This window comes from Quercus suber, unplaced genomic scaffold (assembly GCF_002906115.3).
Source record: "Quercus suber isolate HL8 unplaced genomic scaffold, Cork oak 2.0 scaffold_124, whole genome shotgun sequence".
Classification (NCBI taxonomy): Eukaryota; Viridiplantae; Streptophyta; class Magnoliopsida; order Fagales; family Fagaceae; genus Quercus; species Quercus suber.
This window is the reverse complement of record NW_027069588.1, coordinates 41,670-65,943: the sequence shown is the minus strand read 5'-3', so window position 1 is coordinate 65,943 and position 24,274 is coordinate 41,670. Positions and strand designations below refer to the sequence as shown.

At 39.2% G+C, this 24,274-nt stretch overlaps 4 protein-coding genes across 4 annotated transcripts; 2 read left to right on the top strand and 2 right to left on the bottom strand.

The window, feature by feature from the left end:
• The first annotated feature begins 6,316 nt into the window (after nt 1-6,316).
• On the top strand, nt 6,317-6,901 carry LOC136068609 (uncharacterized). Its single transcript, XM_065775987.1, has one exon. The coding sequence runs from the start codon at nt 6,317-6,319 to the stop codon at nt 6,899-6,901; it is 585 nt and encodes a 194-aa protein (XP_065632059.1).
• A 5,877-nt stretch (nt 6,902-12,778) lies between these two features.
• LOC136068608 (uncharacterized) lies at nt 12,779-14,224 on the bottom strand. Its single transcript, XM_065775986.1, has 2 exons — nt 13,686-14,224; nt 12,779-13,337 (listed from the first exon to the last, which is right to left on the bottom strand). Exons 1-2 carry the CDS (start codon nt 14,222-14,224, stop codon nt 12,779-12,781), a joined length of 1,098 nt encoding a protein of 365 aa, XP_065632058.1.
• Nucleotides 14,225-15,221: 997 nt separating this feature from the next.
• LOC136068607 (uncharacterized) lies at nt 15,222-15,806 on the bottom strand. The gene has a single exon (XM_065775985.1). The coding sequence runs from the start codon at nt 15,804-15,806 to the stop codon at nt 15,222-15,224; it is 585 nt and encodes a 194-aa protein (XP_065632057.1).
• Nucleotides 15,807-16,603: 797 nt separating this feature from the next.
• On the top strand, nt 16,604-23,766 carry LOC111995636 (probable leucine-rich repeat receptor-like serine/threonine-protein kinase At3g14840). The gene is made up of 11 exons (XM_065775984.1): nt 16,604-16,643; nt 19,126-19,309; nt 20,898-20,966; nt 21,043-21,114; nt 21,223-21,294; nt 21,425-21,496; nt 21,614-21,685; nt 21,781-21,852; nt 23,149-23,217; nt 23,305-23,362; nt 23,713-23,766. Exons 1-11 carry the CDS (start codon nt 16,604-16,606, stop codon nt 23,764-23,766), a joined length of 834 nt encoding a protein of 277 aa, XP_065632056.1.
• Nucleotides 23,767-24,274: the final 508 nt, after the last annotated feature.

Below are 24,274 nucleotides of genomic sequence, written 5' to 3'. Positions count from 1 at the left end.
TTGATTCTCTTGATCAGTCCCCTCCATCTCCCACTGATCCTGTTGTTTAACTTTCTTCCACTCCCACTTATGCACCTCTTCTTCGAAAATCCACTAGGCTTAGTCATAAACCTGCCTATTTGCAGGCCTATCAGTGCAACCAGGTGTCTTATTCCCCTTGTACTGCTTTCCCTTTGTCTGCCCATTTGTCTTCTCACAGATTGTCCACTAAACATTCCCACTTCTATAATGTGATTTCCTCCATTGTGGAGCCCAAGTTCTATCATCAAGCAATTCAGGATCCCAAGTGGAGAAAAGCTATGGCAACTGAGATTTCTGCCCTTGAAGCTAACAACACTTGGGCCCTTACTCCTCTTCCATCTCATAAAAGACCCATTGGTTGTAAATGGGTGTATAAGGTGAAGTACAAGTCTGATGGGTCTGTAGAGAGGTACAAAGCCAGATTGGTGGCTAAGGGCTTCACCCAAAAGGAAGGTCTAGACTATCTTGAGACATTTTCCCCTGTTGCCAAGCTAGTTTCTGTCAAGTGTCTTCTTGCCGTGGCTGCTGTGCAAGGCTGGTACCTTTGTCAACTTGATGTCAACAATGCCTTCCTTCATGGTGATTTGAAGGAGGAGGTCTATATGGATTTACCACCAGGCTTCCACAGCAAGGGGGGCCTGGTATGTAAGCTTACTAAGTCTTTATATGGACTTAAGCAAGCTTCAAGACAATGGTTTGCAAAGTTTTCCAATGCCTTACTTCTTTTAGGTTTTACATAGTCCAAAGCTGATTATTCTTTGTTCACCAAGAAGAATTCTACTTCTTTTATTGCTCTATTGGTATATGTAGATGATATCTTAATTGCTGGCAATAATAAGCATGCAGTGGATGAATTGAAGGTTTTACTAGATCAGAAATTCAAGTTAAAGGACTTAGGAGATCTAAAGTTCATCTTGGGTCTTGAGGTGGCAAGGAATGCAGATGGCATCAATTTGTGTCAAAGGAAATACACACTTGAAGTGTTGGGTGATGCTGGTATGACAGGTTGCAAGCCAACAAGAATACCAATGGATCAAAACCTCAAACTTAACAAGTATGAAGGGAAGGAATTGAAAGATCCTAGTTCATATAGAAGGTTAATAGGGAGGTTATTATACCTAACTATAGCTAGGCCTGATATAACTTTTGCAGTACACAGATTGAGCCAATTCATGACACATCCTAAAGAACCACACTTAAATGCAGCTAACAAAGTTCTACAATACCTCAAGGGTACACCGGGGCAAGGACTGTTTTTCTCAAGCAAGTCAGATCTGCACTTAAAGGCCTTTGCAGATGCAAATTGGGCCTCTTGCCCAGATACTAGGAGGTCAGTGACTGGGTTTTGTGTCTTCCTTGGTGACTCCTTGATTTCATGGAAGTCTAAGAAGCAACAAACAGTATCTCGGTCTTCAGCAGAATCAGAATATAGATCCATGGCAGTGGCTGTTTGTGAGATCATTTGGCTTTGGTATTTGCTCAATGACATTCAAATAAAACATACCAAGGCAGCTTTTATTGTTTTGTGACAGTCAGGCAGCCCTCCACATAGCTGCAAACCCAGTTTTTCATAAGAGAACAAAGCACATAGAAATAGATTGTCATCTTGTAAGAGATAAGGTGTTGGAAGGGTACATCAGGTTGCTTCATGTTAGAATGAATTCACAAATTGCTGATTTGTTAACAAAGGCTTTGAATGCTCAACAATTTTCATTGCTGGTATCCAAGTTGAATATGGTCAATATACATGCCCCTCTTCCACTTGAGAGGGGGGGGGGGTGTCAAGATAGCAAAAGAATTGGTAGAAGCAAGGACAAAGAAATGAAGAAGAGCACCAGAGGGCAGAACGACATTACTGATCTATAGCAGCATAAACGACTTGTAGCTTAAGTCTTGTATATAGATATTTAGTAATAGGCATATGATCAGCACATGTAGAAGTTGTTAGTGTATTAGCACGTGTAGTAACTGTCAGTTGGTTAGTTTGTTATTGGACCTCTGATGTGTGTATATATATATATATATATACAGTTTCCCTCTTTGTAATTCATTAAGTCAAATATACAGAATTCATTTCAGATTTTTCTGTTTTCCTCTGTTTTCTGATAGGCAGTTAAAGTATCAGACTGTGTGTATGCCAAATCTTCACAAAACTTCTCTGCATGGCATGACTAATCCCTGATGCTTAGTAAACTCACAATAAAATGGGATGAATTATACTTTTTGGACACTGCTTTTAAGTTGGTTTTATGTTTTACAATTCCTCGGTGTCATTTTGGGTTTATTTTATTTTATTTTTTTAATAAAATATTTTATTGTGGGTGTTAGTTACTTGGTTTACTAAAATTACTGGCTAAGTATCTTAATTTTTTTTCTTATGATCTCATTCCATTCTTTGGAGTGTAGTTGTTGTGCATGTTGATCTAATGATCTTATAGCATGTAAGTCTTTTTTCCCCCTTTTTTTTTTGTCGAAATTATATATTATTATGCTAGGAAAAATTGTTAATTTGTCACAATCTAGAAAATATGGAAATTTATTACTAAAAAGGGGGGAAAAACCAACTATTACTCAGTTTAATCAATCCAAATGACACCTTATTTTTCTTATGGATCTCATTCCATACTTTGGAGGATAGTTTGGATTAATTAAATAACATCATAACTTTTTTAAAATATCCAACTCTTACTCCGTTTAAGAAAATTACCTTAAGTTTGTGTTTCCTAATAGAGTTTTAAACCAACTATTACTCAACAATATGAAAACTTTTAAACCAAACCATCCTATTGCTATATATATATACAACACTACACCAAAACCTCTATTCGGTTTACCCTTTGTCTTTTGTTTCTACTTTTTTTGTTTTTAAAACGTTGTGACGTTATTTAATTAATCCAAACTTAAGGTAATTTTTGTATTTTATCCAAATTTAAGGTACGATCCTAGCGTCTTGTACAAGTTAATTTCATAATTGCACATGGCATGTGTGAGAGTGCCTTTTTTTTTTTTAGCACTATGGCCCAAGGATCCTGGGCCGTGTGAGAGGTTCTTGGTGGACTGGGATCAATTCTCCGCAGCTAACGGGCTGATTTAAGAATAGATTGGTGCACAGAACAAACTTCCTACAATTACAAAACAACTAAAAAAAAAATATTCGTATTGAATGACATTTAACAGAAAAGGAAATGCATAATAGATGAAATATAATGCAAAGAACACGTTAGGGATCCTCTAATTAGTGAGGTATGTCTCATTAGTTTCTTTTTAATTATGATTACAAAGCTCACTAAGACATGATGCAAGGTTCAAATGAGTTCAAAAATTACAGACTTTGATAGCCATTCAAGCTTCAAAGACTTGCAAAGTTTGAATTCGTTGAATCCGAGCGTGTACTGTAGTGGCTGTCTCTGGGATACCGGGAACAGATTCCTCTGTTTTCCCTTTAGTTTTACAGAGTCTCTCCTCAATCTTTTTGAAACTTTTGAGAAATGACTTTGAATGCCTTGACGAATGACCTAAGCCTCCAGAATCGAATGTCCTATCCTTTTCCTTTCCCCCCTTTTTATAGCACAGTGGCGGGCTCCTGGGGGTACTACCAATTTTTCTTTTTTGCCCTTTGAAGTCGGTTCAGCGCCTGGTTGTTTCAGGATTATGTCGTTTCCCTTTTTCTCATAGTTTCTTTCTTTTTGCCGCGATCGGATGAAAGTCTCCCAGCTAGTTTTCCATTTCCAGATTTTCCCGTTGGTTGACCTGAGGCGTTTTGGCTTTTGCTCCAGCTTTCCCAGCTTTCCCAGTTGTACTTTTCTTGTCTCTTTCTTCAAATGGTTGGAACCAAATCTCCTGCATCTTTGCTTTGTACTTCCACTGCGTGCCTGGTTCATAAGGTCCGCGTGCCTTTTGTCTTTTTTCTCTCTTTAAATCTGCTTTAATTTCACCTCACGCGTCCGGGGATCCTCTGCCTCTGGTTTTGCTTCTGGGCGTCCCGACCCAATTCTTCCTTCTGGGCTTGCTTTGGCTTGCGGTTTCCTTTATCTGTTTTCTTGGGCCCTTTTCTTCGCCAAATTAGAGTTCCAATTTTGTGCCATGTGTTCTAAATTATTTATTCAAAAAGAGCTTTATTTCTTAATTTTAGAATCAAATATAGGACCACATCATAAATATTCATCTAAATGAGTTATTAAGTACAAAAACCAATGAGTCTAGAATAAATGAATCGAAAAAAAAAAAAAAAGTGCTTCACAATAATTATAAAAAAAATGGACAATTTACATTTTATACCTAATAATATCCATACAATTTTTTTTTTAAAGAGCTAACAAAATATAAAAATGACTATCAATAGTGTGGGAGGGAAAAGCCCAGCCATACGTAGTGGGCCTAAAACCCAAGGTGAAGATTAGTGTATGTCCGAGGAGACTAAAATTGTCGAGGGGTACTTCGTGTGAAAGAATGATACATGGGGACGAAGAAACTTCGTCCGAAGAAAGCATCAGTGTTCCAAAGAGATGATTATCCTTGGATGAAAAGATTTTGGGGTCATGTAAATATCTGGAGGGTTCGAATGAGTTTACTAGTAACTTCAGCAATTTGGATAAACTTTAGACACGCCTGGAGATAAGAGAAATGAAGAAATATCTAAAAGAAAAAGCTGTTACCACCGTATTAAATGTACTGCAGCAACTTTTCTGACCGCATTTATATGGAGAAGACCCTTGAACAGTACAACTTCAGCTACCGCCATTCACAAAAGCTGAGGGAGATACATGACATGACATGCACTCAAGTAGGGAGCTGGATGAAGAACAAGTGGACGATGGGGATGGTAGTGGAGGATGCTATATAAAGAAGAAGGGCTCCTAAAAGAGGGGGGAGGTTTTTTTATTGTAACCCTAAGAATTGTAACCTGTATTCAATTTATCATAAGTCTCTTCAGACGTGAACTTACTTTGTCTTTACATGTACATTTATGCTGTTATATACTTGTATGTTGTAATCAACCATTGGAAGCTCCATAGTTAACCTAGCTCTATCATTCATTCTCTACAAATTTATTGTTTTTGGGCTTGGGCCACAAATCCTAATCCTACAATTGGCGCCGTCTGTGGGAAGAGTTTGAGTAGAAGTGGAAGCAACAGTTGATAATGGCTGAACCAAGGCAACAACCAGCAGAATCCGGGGCGTCCCAACACATAGACCATTTTCTCATTTTGGAGCAAAGACAAGATCGTGAAGGTAGCGTGCGTACCATGCACCCTGAACGAAGTCAACCGTATGGAGGAAGTCACGTGTCTCATGCAGAGAAGAATAACATGCAACTGTAAATTGAGAGGTTAAGGAGGGGTTGCGCCATGCAAAAAGAAAACGTATTTCTTCTCATTCTGATGAGGATTGGGGTGATGATCAAGATGTCACTTACGAGCAGAGGTCTCAAACACCAATCAGTGAATCATTTTCATACGAAGAGGAGCACCGTCGTAAAAAGCAGCCTCAAAGCCCATGACGTGGAAGGGTAGGAAACGATGCTATGAGTAAAGCTTTGAATCAAATCTCTAGGTCACCCTTCACGCACAGGATTGAAGGAGCGAGACTTCCTCGATGTTTTAATCAGCCAACCTTTACCATTTATAATGGTAAAACAGACCCTGTGGAGCATGTGAGCCACTTTAATCAAAGAATGGCTGTCTATTCCAGAGATGAAGCCCTGATGTGTAAGGTCTTCCCTTCCAGTCTTGGACCGGTTGCAATGAGGTGGTTTGACAGTCTGAAGGCAGATTCCATCAACTCCTATAAAGAGCTCACTCAAGCTTTTGGTTCACGTTTTGTCACATGCTGAAGAGTGGCCAAGCCCTTGTCTTCTCTGCTATCCTTGAGCATGCATAAGGGTGAGACCCTAAAGGCATACTCGGATAAGTACTGGGAGATGTTTAATGATATGAAGGGCAACTTTGATGCAAGGGCCCTTGACACCTTCAAGCTCGGCCTCCCTACTGACCATGGTTTAAGGACGTCCTTGTCTGGTAAGCCTGTTACTAACATGCGTCAACTCATGGACCGTATTGAAAAATATAAAAGGGTTGAAGAGGATCAGCAGCAAAGGAAGGGTAAGGACAAGGTTATCTCCCAGGAGAGGAAGGATTTCAGGTCGGACCGTTACAATAACAGCAAGCCACGGAGAGATTTCTCTGGGCAGTCGGGATCAACAAATGCTTAAGCAGTCAATACTGTGTTTAAGGAGCCAGTTCACTAAGTTTTGGAGAAGATCAAGAATGAGTCATTCTTTAAGTGGCCGAGTAAGATGGTGGGGAATCTTGAGAGGAGCAATCACAATCTCTATTGCCAATACCACCAAGACCATGGGCATACCACTAAAGATTGCAGAAGTCTGTGGGATCATCTAGACCAACTGGTCCGTGAAGGTAAATTGAGGCACCTCTTGCATCACTCCAGTGGCCGAGGAGGTCAAATGAATTCCAAGCCACAGAGGGGTGATTCTTCGAAGCCTTCACTAGGAACTATCAACGTCATCTTCGCAGCACCGGGAAGAATAAGGTCTAGGCCATCAAAAGTTATATCAGTAGTTCGGTTACCGGTGGGGGACTTTGGTCCAGATCCGAGGAGACCTAGACCGGTTGTCCAGCCAGTTTTAGGCTTTTCGGACGAAGATAAGATTGGAACCATCCAACCTCATGATGACGCTTTGGTAGTCACCCTCAGAATTGAAGGATATGATGTGAAGAGGGTGATGGTAGACCAGGGTAGCGCGGTGGATATAATGTACCCTGACCTCTACAGGGGGTTGAACTTTAAACCTGATGACTTAACACCATACTGTTCTCCCTTGGTTAGCTTTGAGGGAAGAATTGTCATCCCGAAGGGCTAGATACGGCTGGCTGTACAGACTGGCTCGGAAGTAGTGGAAGTAGACTTCATTGTCGTAAATGTGTATTCCCCTTATACGGCAATTGTAGCCAGACCTTGGCTACATATGCTAGGGGCTGTTTCCTCTACTTTACATCAAAAAGTGAAATATCCATCCGAATGGCGAGTTTGTGAAATCCGTGGAGATCAATCCTCGGCCAGACAATGCTTGGCGGCTGCCATCCAACACAAGCCCGAAATTGAGTCCTCGGCCAGGGTTGAGGGAGACTTATAGCAGTTAAAAAGTCGGGTGTCGCCCGTCGAAGGTCTTGATGAAGGTGTTAGATGTGAGGATTTGGTAAAAGTTTTAATTAGGAACAATCCTGAAAGGTTCTTTCAAGTCGGATCTTAGATGCCTCAACTAGAAAAAGAAGAGCTAATTGATTTCCTTAAGAGAAATATTGACGTATTTGCCTGGAGTGCTTACGAAGCCCCAGGAGTGGATCCAGAGTTCATTTGCCACCATCTGAGGGTCAACTCGCTGATTGTCCCCAAGAAGCAGCCTCCTCGGCAACCATCTAAAGAACATGCAGATGTAGTCAAAGAAGAAGTAACGAAACTCAAACAGGCTGGAGCTATTAAAGAAGTTTTTTACCCCAAATGGTTGGCAAATATTGTGGTGGTGAAGAAGAAGAGCAGGAAATGGTGAGTCTGTGGATTTCACTGACTTAAATAAGGCTTGTCCTAAGGATCCTTTCCCCATGCCGAAAATTGATCAGCTGATAGATGCTACTGTTAGCTATCCTCGGATGAGTTTCTTGGATGCTTTCCAAGGTTACCATCAAATACTGTTAGCCCCAGATGACCAGGAGAAGACCGCTTTTGTTACCCCTACTGGTAATTACCATTATAAAGTGATACCATTCGGTCTGAAAAATGTAGGCTCTACTTACTAGCGAATGATGACAAGGATGTTTGAATCAAAGTTAGGCAAAAGCATTGAGGTATATATAGACGACATGGTGGCAAAAAGCAAAGTCATTTCTGAGCATGTGAAGGACCTTGACAACACTTTTGAAATCCTAAGAAGACACAAGTTACGTCTGAACGCTTCCAAATGCTCATTTGGTGTAGGGTCAGGCAAATTCTTGAGTTACATGGTGACACACAGGGGAATTGAGGTTAACCCTGATCAGATAAAGGCTATTCAAAATCTACAGCCTCCTCGGAATCCGAAAGAGGTTCAGAAGTTAATAGGGATGACAGCTGCCCTGAACCGATTCATCTCTCGGTCCGCGGATAGGTGTAAACCTTTCTTCTCACTGATCAACAAATGGAAAAGGTTCGAATGGAATGAAGAATGTGCTTCAGCCTTTCAACAACTCAAGGACTACTTGGCTCGGCCACCAATTATGTCTAGCCCTAAACTGGATAAGGTCATGTTTGCCTATATTGCTGTGGTTTCCTATGTTGTAAGTCTAGTACTGATACGAGTGGATCAAGGTGTGCAAAGACCAGTTTACTATGTGAGTAAATCTTTACATGAAGCCGAGATTAGGTACTTGCCGCTGGAGAAAGCTATTTTGGCAGTAGTACTCGGAACATGAAAATTGCCCCATTATTTCCAAGCACATACGGTCGCCGTACCTACACAACTCCCGCTTAAATCCGTACTTCGAAGTGTCGACTACACAGAGAGAATAGCCAAGTGGGGCACTATCCTGGGGGCTTTCGATATCAAATACATGTCTCGCACTTCAGTCAAGGGGCAGATCCTTGTAGATCTGGTGGCCAAGTTCACAGAACCTAGTTTAGAAGAAATAACAGCAGAGAAGGACATGGATGGAAAATCGGTTGGCATGATTTCTTAACAAGGCCTTGTCCGCTGGGAAGTGTATGTGGACAGTGCAGCAAACCAGAAAGGTTCTGGAGTGGGGCTAGTATTGATATCTCCTGAGAGAATCATTATTGAAAAATCATTAAGGCTGGATTTCTTGGCAACAAATAATGAGGCGGAGTACGAAGCCCTATTGATGGGAATTTCTATGGTCCAAAGAATGGGAGGAAAGGCAGTAGAGTTGTTCTCGGACTCAAGGTTAGTTGTGGGTCAAGTACAGGGGGAGTTTGAGGCGAAAGATGAAAGGATGCAGGGATACTTGAGCCGAGTTAAATGTCTGCAGTCGGAAATTGAATTTTTCAGCTTGCTACATATTCCCAGAAGTGGTAACGCACATGCTGATTCTTTGGCCACACTCACTACCTCTTCGACGCAAAATTTGCCGAGAGTTATCCTCGTCGAGGACTTACATGGGCCTACCGAGGCAAGAAGAGATACAGTCCAAGTTCACCAAATCAGAACCGGGCTCTGCTGGATGGACCCTATAGTCAAATTCCTAAAAGAAGACATTCTGCCTGAAGAAAAGGGAGAAGCTGACAAAATTCGGAGGAAGGCGACCAGATTCTAGCTATCCAAAGACTAGAAATTATACAAACGCTCCTATTTTGGACCATACCTGTTATGTATGCATCCTGAAGCGGCTGAGTTGTTACTAGAAGAGTTGCATGAAGGAATTTGTAGGAGCCACACCGGAGGTAGATCTTTAGCTCACTGAGCCATTACTCAAGGTTTTTGGTGGCCGAACATGTAAAAAAAAGCCCATGAGTATGTTAAGAAGTGCGATCAATGTCATGAATATGCGCCGAACATACACCAACCAGGTGGAGTCTTCAACCTACTATCTAGTCCATGGCCGTTTGCTCAATGGGGCTTAGATATAGTGGGTCCATTCCCAAAAGCTGCAGGAAACAGGAAGTATCTTCTAGTTGGCACAGACTATTTCACCAAATAGGTCGAAGTTAAACCTCTGGCCAACATCCGAGACGTAGATGTGCAAAGATTTGTGTGGAAGAATATTATTACTCGTTTCGGAGTTCCTCATACTCTCATCTCGAACAATGGCCTACAGTTCGACAGTAAAGCATTTCGGAGTTATTGTAGCGAATTGGGGATCACGAACAGATACTCCACCCTTGCCTATCCCCAGGAGAATGGACAAGCAGAAGCAGTTAACAAAGTCATAGTTAATGGATTGAAGAAGAGATTAGATGATGCGAAGGGCAAGTGGGTGGAAGAGTTGCCACATATACTTTGGGCTTACAGAACTACGCCTCGCAGATCTACTGGAGAAACCCCTTTCTCGATGACCTATGGGGCTGAAGCTGTTATCCCTCTAAAAACTGGGTTCCTAACTCTCAAAACCAGTTCGTTTAGTTCGACCAGCAACAATGAACTGCTAGAAAGGAGTTTGGACTTAATTGAGGAAAGGAGAGAAAATGCAATGGTTCGGTTGGCACATTACCAACAAAAGCTCAGGCAAGGATATGATGCCAACATAAAGCTAAGACCTCTAGAACCTGGTGATTTGGTACTTAGGAAAGTTATGGGCACTGCGAAAAACCCAACCTGGGAGAAGCTAGGACCCAATTGGGAGGGGCCATATCGTATCACGTTAGGGGCTGGCATCGGGGCATATTTCCTGGAGGACTTAGATAGCCATGTAATACCACGCCCTTGGAATGTAAATAACCTTAAAAGGTACTATTATTAATCAAATCTTCTCTTTAATCACTATGACAATTTGTCGTCCTTAACGGATCTCTAAGTGTTTAAACTTAAATCCAATCATGCCTGTAGTCCTCGGACCAAATGATTTGGGTTAGTTAACACTCCTTAACGGTTCTCTAAGTGTTTAAACTTAAATCCAATCATACCTGTAGTCCTCGGACCAGATGATTTGGGTTAGTTAACACTCCTTAACGGTTCTCTAAGTGTTTAAACTTAAATCCAATCATGCCTGCAATCTTCGGATTAGATGATTTCGATTAATTAACACTCCTTCACATGTCTGCAATCCTTGGATCATATAGTATAGGTTAGTCAACACCTCTGTGTTGTTATTGTTAGGTTCTAAAGATTTAAGAATTTATGTATTTAGAACTCTAATTTGTATTGTTGGCAAACCATTATCAAAACAGGTTATTTAGTCTTGTTTAGACTTGCTCAAAGTTGGGTCTTTCATGTAAAGTTGGAACCGAGTGGCTGCAAGATGCATTGGTGCATTTCGGTCTGGCTTGATCGATCGAAGGAAAGACTCGATCGATCGAAGCTCGGGCAGAATGTTTTTTTGCAAAAAATTCCAGCTCAGCCCTAACTCATTAAACATTTTGGTTTTTCTGTTTTTACTCTAAGTATATAAAGAAAAACCCTAACCACGTTTTTAGAGTTGCTCCAGTTGAGTTGTTGCTCATACTTTTCTGTTTTGTGTAAATCTCTTGTGAGATCTAAATGAGTTTGCCTTTACACACAGTTTAGGGTTTTCAAGGTAAAGATTACTTCAACATCTTGATAATCAACTCGGTTGCTACCATTGAAGCTTAAAGAATATCAAGCGTGGGTGCTTGTAGCTGATTGGAGAATCCAAGAAAGAAGGAGTCCGTGGACTCGGAGCTTGCACGTGGTCATGTCAGTAAGTTCTATTGGTGGATAGCATTAGGAAGTCAAGCGGGGAGCTTGTAGTCCTTTTGTATGAACTTCGATTCTTTCGCATAATGGATTCAGGTTTACCTTGAGGATAGCTAGGTCAAATCCTCCCCAGGTTTTTACTGTGTGGTTTCCTGAGTGATCATATCTTGTGTTATTTACTTTTTCGCTGCTTTATATTCTTGATATGATTGTTTGATTGTTTTAACCTAGAATTGCATAATTTGACTAAGTAACAACTTGGCTAATTAACTAGACTACTCAATCTGGTTATGTTTTAAGGGGTCTAAAACCGTTCAGTTATTACTATTGAAGTTTAACTCTGGAATGAGTCTTGCCTGACATTCTCAAATGTATTTAAAATCAACTCTAACTTATGCTAGCCTTCTTCATGTATGTTCGAAAAGACCTGTGAAGCTTTTATAACACTCGTTGCATTCATTACTTGTGGTAGTTCTTATACAGACTGTTCTTTTAAAGACCAATTTTAGTTATGTAAATTATCAGCATGATATGGTGATTATGTTTACCTACATTACCATAATTACAAAGTATAATTATTTGTAGCAAGAGTAAGTCATATGATATGCAACAAAGACACCAAAAGTAAAAGAGAAACCGTTTCATTGATCAAAAAAGGATAGTTTACAATCCCTTACATAAAAGAAAAATAAGAAGAAGAAAATAATTAAAAAAAAAAAAAAAAANCTTCGCATCATCTAATCTCTTCTTCAATCCATTAACTATGACTTTGTTAACTGCTTCTGCTTGTCCATTCTCCTGGGGATAGGCAAGGGTGGAGTATCTGTTCGTGATCCCCAATTCGCTACAATAACTCCGAAATGCTTTACTGTCGAACTGTAGGCCATTGTTCGAGATGAGAGTATGAGGAACTCCGAAACGAGTAATAATATTCTTCCACACAAATCTTTGCACATCTACGTCTCGGATGTTGGCCAGAGGTTTAACTTCGACCTATTTGGTGAAATAGTCTGTGCCAACTAGAAGATACTTCCTGTTTCCTGCAGCTTTTGGGAATGGACCCACTATATCTAAGCCCCATTGAGCAAACGGCCATGGACTAGATAGTAGGTTGAAGACTCCACCTGGTTGGTGTATGTTCGGCGCATATTCATGACATTGATCGCACTTCTTAACATACTCATGGGCTTTTTTTTACATGTTCGGCCACCAAAAACCTTGAGTAATGGCTCAGTGAGCTAAAGATCTACCTCCGGTGTGGCTCCTACAAATTCCTTCATGCAACTCTTCTAGTAACAACTCAGCCGCTTCAGGATGCATACATAACAGGTATGGTCCAAAATAGGAGCGTTTGTATAATTTCTAGTCTTTGGATAGCTAGAATCTGGTCGCCTTCCTCCGAATTTTGTCAGCTTCTCCCTTTTCTTCAGGCAGAATGTCTTCTTTTAGGAATTTGACTATAGGGTCCATCCAGCAGAGCCCGGTTCTGATTTGGTGAACTTGGACTGTATCTCTTCTTGCCTCGGTAGGCCCATGTAAGTCCTCGACGAGGATAACTCTCGGCAAATTTTGCGTCGAAGAGGTAGTGAGTGTGGCCAAAGAATCAGCATGTGCGTTACCACTTCTGGGAATATGTAGCAAGCTGAAAAATTCAATTTCCGACTGCAGACATTTAACTCGGCTCAAGTATCCCTGCATCCTTTCATCTTTCGCCTCAAACTCCCCCTGTACTTGACCCACAACTAACCTTGAGTCCGAGAACAACTCTACTGCCTTTCCTCCCATTCTTTGGACCATAGAAATTCCCATCAATAGGGCTTCGTACTCCGCCTCATTATTTGTTGCCAAGAAATCCAGCCTTAATGATTTTTCAATAATGATTCTCTCAGGAGATATCAATACTAGCCCCACTCCAGAACCTTTCTGGTTTGCTGCACTGTCCACATACACTTCCCAGCGGACAAGGCCTTGTTAAGAAATCATGCCAACCGATTTTCCATCCATGTCCTTCTCTGCTGTTATTTCTTCTAAACTAGGTTCTGTGAACTTGGCCACCAGATCTACAAGGATCTGCCCCTTGACTGAAGTGCGAGACATGTATTTGATATCGAAAGCCCCCAGGATAGTGCCCCACTTGGCTATTCTCTCTGTGTAGTCGACACTTCGAAGTACGGATTTAAGCGGGAGTTGTGTAGGTACGGCGACCGTATGTGCTTGGAAATAATGGGGCAATTTTCATGTTCCGAGTACTACTGCCAAAATAGCTTTCTCCAGCGGCAAGTACCTAATCTCGGCTTCATGTAAAGATTTACTCACATAGTAAACTGGTCTTTGCACACCTTGATCCACTCGTATCAGTACTAGACTTACAACATAGGAAACCACAGCAATATAGGCAAACATGACCTTATCCAGTTTAGGGCTAGACATAATTGGTGGCCGAGCCAAGTAGTCCTTGAGTTGTTGAAAGGCTGAAGCACATTCTTCATTCCATTCGAACCTTTTCCATTTGTTGATCAGTGAGAAGAAAGGTTTACACCTATCCGCGGACCGAGAGATGAATCGGTTCAGGGCAGCTGTCATCCCTATTAACTTCTGAACCTCTTTCGGATTCCGAGGAGGCTGTAGATTTTGAATAGCCTTTATCTGATCAGGGTTAACCTCAATTCCCCTGTGTGTCACCATGTAACTCAAGAATTTGCCTGACCCTACACCAAATGAGCATTTGGAAGCGTTCAGACGTAACTTGTGTCTTCTTAGGATTTCAAAAGTGTTGTCAAGGTCCTTCACATGCTCAGAAATGACTTTGCTTTTTGCCACCATGTCGTCTATATATACCTCAATGCTTTTGCCTAACTTTGATTCAAACATCCTTGTCATCATTCGCTAGTAAGTAGAGCCTACATTTTTCAGACCGAATGGTATCACTTTATAATGGTAATTACCAGTAGGGGTAACAAAAGCGGTCTTCTCCTGGTCATCTGGGGCTAACAGTATTTGATGGTAACCTTGGAAAGCATCCAAGAAACTCATCCGAGGATAGCTAACAGTAGCATCTATCAGCTGATCAATTTTCGGCATGGGGAAAGGATCCTTAGGACAAGCCTTATTTAAGTCAGTGAAATCCACAGACTCACCATTTCCTGCTCTTCTTCTTCACCACCACAATATTTGCCAACCATTTGGGGTAAAAAACTTCTTTAATAGCTCCAGCCTGTTTGAGTTTCGTTACTTCTTCTTTGACTACATCTGCATGTTCTTTAGATGGTTGCCGAGGAGGCTGCTTCTTGGGGACAATCAGCGAGTTGACCCTCAGATGGTGGCAAATGAACTCTGGATCCACTCCTGGGGCTTCGTAAGCACTCCAGGCAAATACGTCAATATTTCTCTTAAGGAAATCAATTAGCTCTTCTTTTTCTAGTTGAGGCATCTAAGATCCGACTTGAAAGAACCTTTCAGGATTGTTCCTAATTAAAACTTTTACCAAATCCTCACATCTAACACCTTCATCAAGACCTTCGACGGGCGACACCCGACTTTTTAACTGCTATAAGTCTCCCTCAACCCTGGCCGAGGACTCAATTTCGGGCTTGTGTTGGATGGCAGCCGCCAAGCATTGTCTGGCCGAGGATTGATCTCCACGGATTTCACAAACTCGCCATTCGGATGGATATTTCACTTTTTGATGTAAAGTAGAGGAAACAGCCCCTAGCATATGTAGCCAAGGTCTGGCTACAATTGCCGTATAAGGGGAATACACATTTACGACAATGAAGTCTACTTCCACTACTTCCGAGCCAGTCTGTACAGCCAGCCGTATCTAGCCCTTCGGGATGACAATTCTTCCCTCAAAGCTAACCAAGGGAGAACAGTATGGTGTTAAGTCATCAGGTTTAAAGTTCAACCCCCTGTAGAGGTCAGGGTACATTATATCCACCGCGCTACCCTGGTCTACCATCACCCTCTTCACATCATATCCTTCAATTCTGAGGGTGACTACCAAAGCGTCATCATGAGGTTGGATGGTTCCAATCTTATCTTCGTCCGAAAAGCCTAAAACTGGCTGGACAACCGGTCTAGGTCTCCTCGGATCTGGACCAAAGTCCCCCACCGGTAACCGAACTACTGATATAACTTTTGATGGCCTAGACCTTATTCTTCCCGGTGCTGCGAAGATGACGTTGATAGTTCCTAGTGAAGGCTTCGAAGAATCACCCCTCTGTGGCTTGGAATTCATTTGACCTCCTCGGCCACTGGAGTGATGCAAGAGGTGCCTCAATTTACCTTCACGGACCAGTTGGTCTAGATGATCCCACAGACTTCTGCAATCTTTAGTGGTATGCCCATGGTCTTGGTGGTATTGGCAATAGAGATTGTGATTGCTCCTCTCAAGATTCCCCACCATCTTACTCGGCCACTTAAAGAATGACTCATTCTTGATCTTCTCCAAAACTTAGTGAACTGGCTCCTTAAACACAGTATTGACTGCTTAAGCATTTGTTGATCCCGACTGCCCAGAGAAATCTCTCCGTGGCTTGCTGTTATTGTAACGGTCCGACCTGAAATCCTTCCTCTCCTGGGAGATAACCTTGTCCTTACCCTTCCTTTGCTGCTGATCCTCTTCAACCCTTTTATATTTTTCAATACGGTCCATGAGTTGACGCATGTTAGTAACAGGCTTACCAGACAAGGACGTCCTTAAACCATGGTCAGTAGGGAGGCCGAGCTTGAAGGTGTCAAGGGCCCTTGCATCAAAGTTGCCCTTCATATCATTAAACATCTCCCAGTACTTATCCGAGTATGCCTTTAGGGTCTCACCCTTATGCATGCTCAAGGATAGCAGAGAAGACAAGGGCTTGGCCACTCTTCAGCATGTGACAAAACGTGAACCAAAAGCTTGAGTGAGCTCTTTATAGGAGTTGATGGAATCTGCCTTCAGACTGTCAAACCACCTCATTGCAACCGGTCCAAGACTGGAAGGGAAGACCTTACACATCAGGGCTTCATCTCTGGAATAGACAGCCATTCTTTGATTAAAGTGGCTCACATGCTCCACAGGGTCTGTTTTACCATTATAAATGGTAAAGGTTGGCTGATTAAAACATCGAGGAAGTCTCGCTCCTTCAATCCTGTGCGTGAAGGGTGACCTAGAGATTTGATTCAAAGCTTTACTCATAGCATCGTTTCCTACCCTTCCACGTCATGGGCTTTGAGGCTGCTTTTTACGACGGTGCTCCTCTTCGTATGAAAATGATTCACTGATTGGTGTTTGAGACCTCTGCTCGTAAGTGACATCTTGATCATCACCCCAATCCTCATCAGAATGAGAAGAAATACGTTTTCTTTTTGCATGGCGCAACCCCTCCTTAACCTCTCAATTTACAGTTGCATGTTATTCTTCTCTGCATGAGACACGTGACTTCCTCCATACGGTTGACTTCGTTCAGGGTGCATGGTACGCACGCTACCTTCACGATCTTGTCTTTGCTCCAAAATGAGAAAATGGTCTATGTGTTGGGACGCCCCGGATTCTGCTGGTTGTTGCCTTGGTTCAGCCATTATCAACTGTTGCTTCCACTTCTACTCAAACTCTTCCCACAGACGGCGCCAATTGTAGGATTAGGATTTGTGGCCCAAGCCCAAAAACAATAAATTTGTAGAGAATGAATGATAGAGCTAGGTTAACTATGGAGCTTCCAATGGTTGATTACAACATACAAGTATATAACAGCATAAATGTACATGTAAAGACAAAGTAAGTTCACGTCTGAAGAGACTTATGATAAATTGAATACAGGTTACAATTCTTAGGGTTACAATAAAAAAACCTCCCCCCTCTTTTAGGAGCCCTTCTTCTTTATATAGCATCCTCCACTACCATCCCCATCGTCCACTTGTTCTTCATCCAGCTCCCTACTTGAGTGCATGTCATGTCATGTATCTCCCTCAGCTTTTGTGAATGGCGGTAGCTGAAGTTGTACTGTTCAAGGGTCTTCTCCATATAAATGCGGTCAGAAAAGTTGCTGCAGTACATTTAATACGGTGGTAACAGCTTTTTCTTTTAGATATTTCTTCATTTCTCTTATCTCCAGGCGTGTCTAAAGTTTATCCAAATTGCTGAAGTTACTAGTAAACTCATTCGAACCCTCCAGATATTTACATGACCCCAAAATCTTTTCATCCAAGGATAATCATCTCTTTGGAACACTGATGCTTTCTTCGGACGAAGTTTCTTCGTCCCCATGTATCATTCTTTCACGCGAAGTACCCCTCGACAATTTTAGCCTCCTCGGACATACACTAATCTTCACCTTGGGCTTTAGGCCCACTACGTATGGCTGGGCTTTTCCCTCCCACACTATTGATAGTCATTTTTATATTTTGTTAGCTCTTTAAAAAAAAATTGTATGGATATTATTAGGTATAAAATGTAAATTGTCCATTTTTTTTTTAATTATTGTGAAGCACTTTTTTTTTTTTTTCGATTAATTTATTCTAGACTCATTGGTTTTTGAACTTAATAAATCATTTAGATGAATATTTATGATGTGGTCCTATATTTGATTCTAAAATTAAGAAATAAAGCTCTTTTTGAATAAATAATTTAGAACACATGGCACAAAATTGAAACTCTAATTTGGAATTCTAATTTGAGTTTCTCTTAGCTTCACTTATTATTAGATATATATATATATATATATAGACTAGTAACAATCTATCACTTAAAATTTATTATAAAAACGTTGTGAAAATATTGTAGATATAACAATTTTCATTTATTTATCAATTTTTTAACCTCAAATTTGTCTTGACAATTATTTTCAAATCTCTCAGTAAAGATTTTTTTTTTTTGAAATTTAATGCTAAAAATAATAATAAATAAAAAGAGTCAGGTTTGATACTTTGGTAACGAAAAATTTTCAAAATTTGATTGTGAACTAATTATGAAAGGCATCTGGTTACCAAAATTTTTTAGTGAAATTTGTGGTGTGCCTAGGGACGGGGCCAAAACTTAAAGTTAAGGGGAACAACTTTACTGTTGATTGTGTGTGGTGGCTTCAACCTCTGACTCTGCTGCAACTTAGCCACTAGGTTTTATTTTTTATTTTTTTTTTTTTTTTTTTGTTTTTGGTGTGTGTGCTATTTGGTTAGAATGAAATTATTTTGTTTAAAATTTTTTAAAGGGCCGGACTATTTGTTTTGGGTAAAATTAGTTGATTAGACTTAATTTTTTTTTTAGTTTTACTATTGGTAGTTTTTGTTGTTGGGTTTGTATGTTTGTTTTAGATTTTAGATCTATAAATTTTTTTATGGTCTTTAAAATAAGAAAAATACTAGAGTTACAAATTTTTTTTACAAATTACTAATGTGATGAGTAATTATTAGTAAATAAAAAAAATAATGTAAGTATTGGACTCAAATGCGAACTAATAAAAATTTATTACTCTGTCAATTTTTAAAAATGCAGAAAAGATTTTGGCTGTGACAAATAGAATGTGACTGGTTTAGCTAGATATCTGGGCTGGCTATACCAATAGGCCCAATTAAAAAAGCCCAATACAGAATAAAATATCATAGCAAGTCCAAAGCGCCATGTCCAAAAAAATATGTGGCGCTCGAGCAGGATAAGGAAGGAGGGCGGTGATCGGCTGCGAACGATAGCACCGTGAGCCCCCTCAATTACAGCTCTTGTTGATTAAAATTTTAGACGTAACTTCATGCAGTGACAGCCCTTGGTGAAATTGCTGATCAACTGGGAAAGAAAGACTGGAATTTCAAAGTGGACCCATGCACTGGTAATGACCAAAGTTGGACAACAACAACACAAGTGGACACATACTACTACAACAATACTCTCAACTGCAATTGCAACATCTCTGATGATGGTGTATGCCACGTCGTTGAATTGTACGTACTACTACAAAAAAAAAAAAAAAAAAAGCTAAATAAAAAAATGTGACCCCATGTCACAGGTACCAGAACTTCGATAGGGCTATCAGCGATAAGCACAACACAGTCGTAGCCCGTCAAGGCTCTGGTAGTATTATTAAGCTTAGTGCATTTACACATGGAGTAGTGCTGGTTTTCATGATTTCATCTGATCCATTACACATTACTTTTTTATTTTTATTTTTATTTTTAAACACATTAATTTTTTACTTACACCTATGATATGACATTAAAAAGAATCAAATAACTGAAAAAAAAGAAAAAAAAAGAAAAAAGAAAAACAGTTTTCCTGATTTTGTTTACTACAGATTACTTCAAGGTGCCATTGTGAGCTTTTGGAACATTCTGAATTGAATAAATTTCTGCTTTTTATGCATGCTCTATTGATGTTGCAGGAAAAATGTAACCCTTCCATATATATATATATATATATATGCATGGATGTATGTATTTTTTTTGTAAAGTGGTTAGTGAAAAATATTATCTATTGTAAGAAAGTAGTAAACTAATTAACAACATATAAAGACAACTGATTCAATTTCTCTTTTGAACTTCTTAACTTTGTATTTCTAATTTTAATTCTTTAGGAGACCCTACCATTTTAGAGTGCTCCTCTAAAATGTTTTTGATGCCACAATATGATGAAGAAAGAATCATATTGAATAAAGGAATGTAACTATAATAGAAATTTTAGATAAATGAGGGACAACGAAAAATATTTAAAATAAAAATGAATAGATTTTTCGTTTAAGGAAAGTTGGAGTTGTAAGGAGACGATGAGTAATAGCTGTTACCAGACATTTGTCATGTGCTGTGACAATCAATGAATGCTTAAGCAATGAGAAGGTTTTAGTTGAAAACACCATAAGGACAAGAAGATGATCAAATAGTAGTCAAGGCAGTGAGAAATAAGACAACATGCGCTTTGTTGATTATGTCATATTTTGTAATTGATGCTAAGATGCACTTAAAGTGGCATTTCCTCTGGGTTCAAATTTCTCATTCCCTATTGTTGTAACTTCGAAAAAGATGTCCTCATATTTATAAAACTTCATGCCAAGATATAGGTTTTGGTTATAGTATGCCTTGGCATCTTGCAGGTGCTCAAGCTAGAAAGCTAGATATTTTTACTATTCTAATCTATGCTCTTTCACCTTGCTCCAATTACGTATTTCAAAAGTTTCACATTTGGTTGGATTCTGATTTACTTTTGAGCTAGCAAATTTTTTTTTTCTCATTTTTTTTTTTCTTTAGTCATATTTAAATATGTGAAGTTGACTCATCACTCGTGTTCTAGTAAATTTAATTTAAGTTTGAAGGTTTCTGTCGCAGGTCTGAATATTCAGATTGCATTTAATTTTTCTCCTGTAAAAATCCTTGTCATACAGAGTTCTTAGAGCGTAGGGTCTTACTGGTATACTTCCACCAGCTCTAGCAAAGCTACCCCACCTGAAGACTATGTAAGAAGAGTAACCATTAATTGTTTTACTTATTAGCACCTGAAAATCGATTTAAGTTTCTTTGTACAATTTCCTCTTGCCTGTAGTGATCTCATTGCTAACTACCTCAGTGGTAATATACCACAAGAATGGGCTTCTATGCAATTGGAATTTCTGTAAGTGACTTCTCAGTTCATGTCCAAGTTAGTCAATGAGTGCTCATTCTTATTGTTTTAAATGAATTAACTGCAGGTCCATCTCTACGAACAACTTATCAGGACCAATTCCAACCTACTTGGGAAATATTACCACTCTTAAAATAATGTATGCTCTTGTTGTATCTTTCTTTCTCACCAATTGTTTAGACAGTAAAATTATTTCATTAGTTTATTTTCTCTAGCTTGCTTTAATATTTAAGAAAATTATATTCAGGAGAATAGAGAGCAATTGGTTTTCTGGATTTGTTCCCCCTAAGCTGGGAAATTTGGTTAACTTGGAGCTCCTGTCAGTGTTTCTTTCTTTTCTTTTATTTAATTTTTCAAATCACATTTGATTGGTCATCTCTAATTTCTCACTGATTTTCTTAATCACTTAACAATTGAAATGGTTTGAAGTTTCCTTTTGGTGACTGTAGCATTCTTAGTGCTAACAATCTCACAGGAGAGTTGCCAGCCACTCTCATTAATTTAACCAAACTAATAGAATTGTAAGTTGGTGGTATTGATTTCATAGGTGTTCTAATAGTAATTTTGGTATTTTCATCGAAAGGTAATCTTTGGGGTATATTTTGTTCAATCTTATTTTCATTTTGGGCCATGTGCAGTAGAATTAGTAGTAACAACTTTACTGGAAGGGTACCTGACTTTTTTCAAACTTGGAAACAACGTCAAAAATTGTATGGGCTTTTCTTCTATATTTTTTTTCTAAATCTCTTTTTTAAGTAAAGGTTTCAGGTGCGATCTCAATCTGTTTGAGCTGTTTTGTTAACAGAGAGATCCAAGCTAGTGGTCCTGAGGGGCCCATTCCTCCTAGCATTTCTGCCTTGAGTACTTTAACTGAGCTGTGAGTTCTGTCTTCTAAGTTATCAGTTCTTGAGTTGCTTAACCTCTAAGATACATTCATGTGATTTTAAATTTATAGTATTTATATCTGAAGAGCTTGACAGTTATTGATGATGCAACATTGCAACTCTATTCAGATGAATTAGTGATTTATTTGGGGAAGGTTCAAAATTTCCGTCCTTGCATGGCATGACAAACATCAGCAGATTGTATGTCTATATTTTGTTGTAGACAATATAAATTAGAATAATACACTATTCAGATCAGTTTTCCTTACATGAATTCTGTATAAATTTCAGGATGTTGAGGAGCTGTAATATCTATGGACCAATCCCTCCTGATATTTCATATTTGAAACAACTCTAGATTTTGTACTTATCCTATCCTTTAATCTTTTTCCCTTTTAATTTTTCATCTTTTGCTGAAAAATGTGTGAAGTGCATAGTGCAGATCCCTATAATTGGATAGAACCCTCATTAGAGCATGATATTAAGTTGAGTTGAAAAAAATGAAAGATTAGGGTGAAGAGAGAACAAAGAGGAAGGAAAAAAAATAAGAGAGAGAGAGAGAGAGACAGAGGAAAGGATTAGGGTTTAATCAATCAATCCCTGGAATTAATCAAGGGCTGACAATCAAACTCTGTGGTCATCAAAGTTTGGTGACTGTGCCTATGCCGATGTCAATGTTGGTGTCATCAAACGGATGTTGAAGTCAGAACACCTCTATCATTTGATGATGATCTATAAATGATGTGCGCTTTTACCTATTGCATCAGCTACCATAAGATACCTATGAATGATGCCCACTTTGGTCACTTGTCTGTTTGTGTGGCATTTTAATCATTGTTTGCGACGGATAGGTCCATAGCGGGGTAAATCACTGGTCCAAGGAATTTTTTCAAAATATGCGAGTGCCTGTACTTGAACTAGAGAGTTCCTAGTCAAACCCAAAACAGCAACTTTGAGACCGAGTGCCCAACCACTCAGCCAACTCCACTGGGTTTGTGTGTGTGTGGCATTTTTTTCACTAGATAAAGAGAAGTAATGGAAAAAATTCCAATTAAGCTTGTTAATAAAACCTGTTACAAGATGCATCTGCATAGTCTTTTTTTAAACTTAAATCGATTTTCAACCTTATTGATGTCATCAACCTTGGTTGTTAAAATATTTTATCTTTTTTCAAAATTATTTTTATTCATGCTTTTTTTACTTGTGCACATTTGGTTGTTCAGCAGAACAATCATTTTGTAAACCTTCTTCTCTGCTATGATGACATCTACATCGTTACCTTCTTGTAGAGATCTCAGCTTCAACAGATTGAAGGGAAATGTTCCAGATTTAGGTGGTCTAGCAAGGTTGAATCTCATGTAAGCTTCACAACCAAACCCTTAATTAGGTTCAATCATAGAGTAAATTCAAACTAACAATTAAATAAGGAGCTAAAACATTAACAGATTACAGATACATAACACAGCTTGGCTTTTGGTCGATGTCCATGGGTTAATGTGCAAGGTCACTATGAATTATTAGCATTTATCTCTATAACAACCCCTAATCACCAAATAAAACTAAAACTAGAATCCTCTCCATCCGCTATATCCTTTTATGTAAACCTAAAAGGACCCTTATATAACCGTTACAACAGAAAGTAGAGTATTATGTAATAGTTAGTTCTGGCCGCTTCCTGCTATAGTAGTGGATAGCTTGACTTTTTGGTAGTCTAGGCTGTTAAGCCTATTGTGTTCACATTGTACAATTCTTTATTTTTACTAATATAAATTCTTATTTTGATTCATCCAAAAATATATATCTCTTTATGCTTCAGGTGCTTAACTAATGATATTGTCTTGTTTGCGAAATAGGTTTTTGACAAGCAACTTGCTCACTCGGAATATTCCACAGTGGATCAAGAATAGTACCCAGTATGGGTTTTCCTCCTTAATTCTTCATGAATTTTGCATAGTGTGGAGAACAAAGTTTTTAAAATTGTTTTAACATGATGTTTTATACATTGCTCTGGACGCTGATTTTGAGCTGGCCAGAGAAGCACTGAGGAAAGAGCTTGAATTGACGCTCGATTAAATTTGACAAACAAGTTGTGTTGATTTAGGAAAAATGCAATATGGAAGATAGCTTAGAATACTGATTCAGACTGCATGTTTCATGCATTCAATCATACCGTTAGTGAAGAAAGACTTCAACGATGGCATTGAATGACAGTAAATTAATTAAATTCTAAAAAGGCCACGTTTTCAATGTTGTTGTTTCCAAAATGTTGAAATGATTTCTTTTAACAATTCTCTATCCATAATAAATTGTTTCTAGTATAAAAAAATTGATCAAAATGCTCTTAAAAATTACTGTTGTACTTGTTCAAATTTATGTTGAGCTTTAATAATTATGTTTTACTTATAGCAATATAGA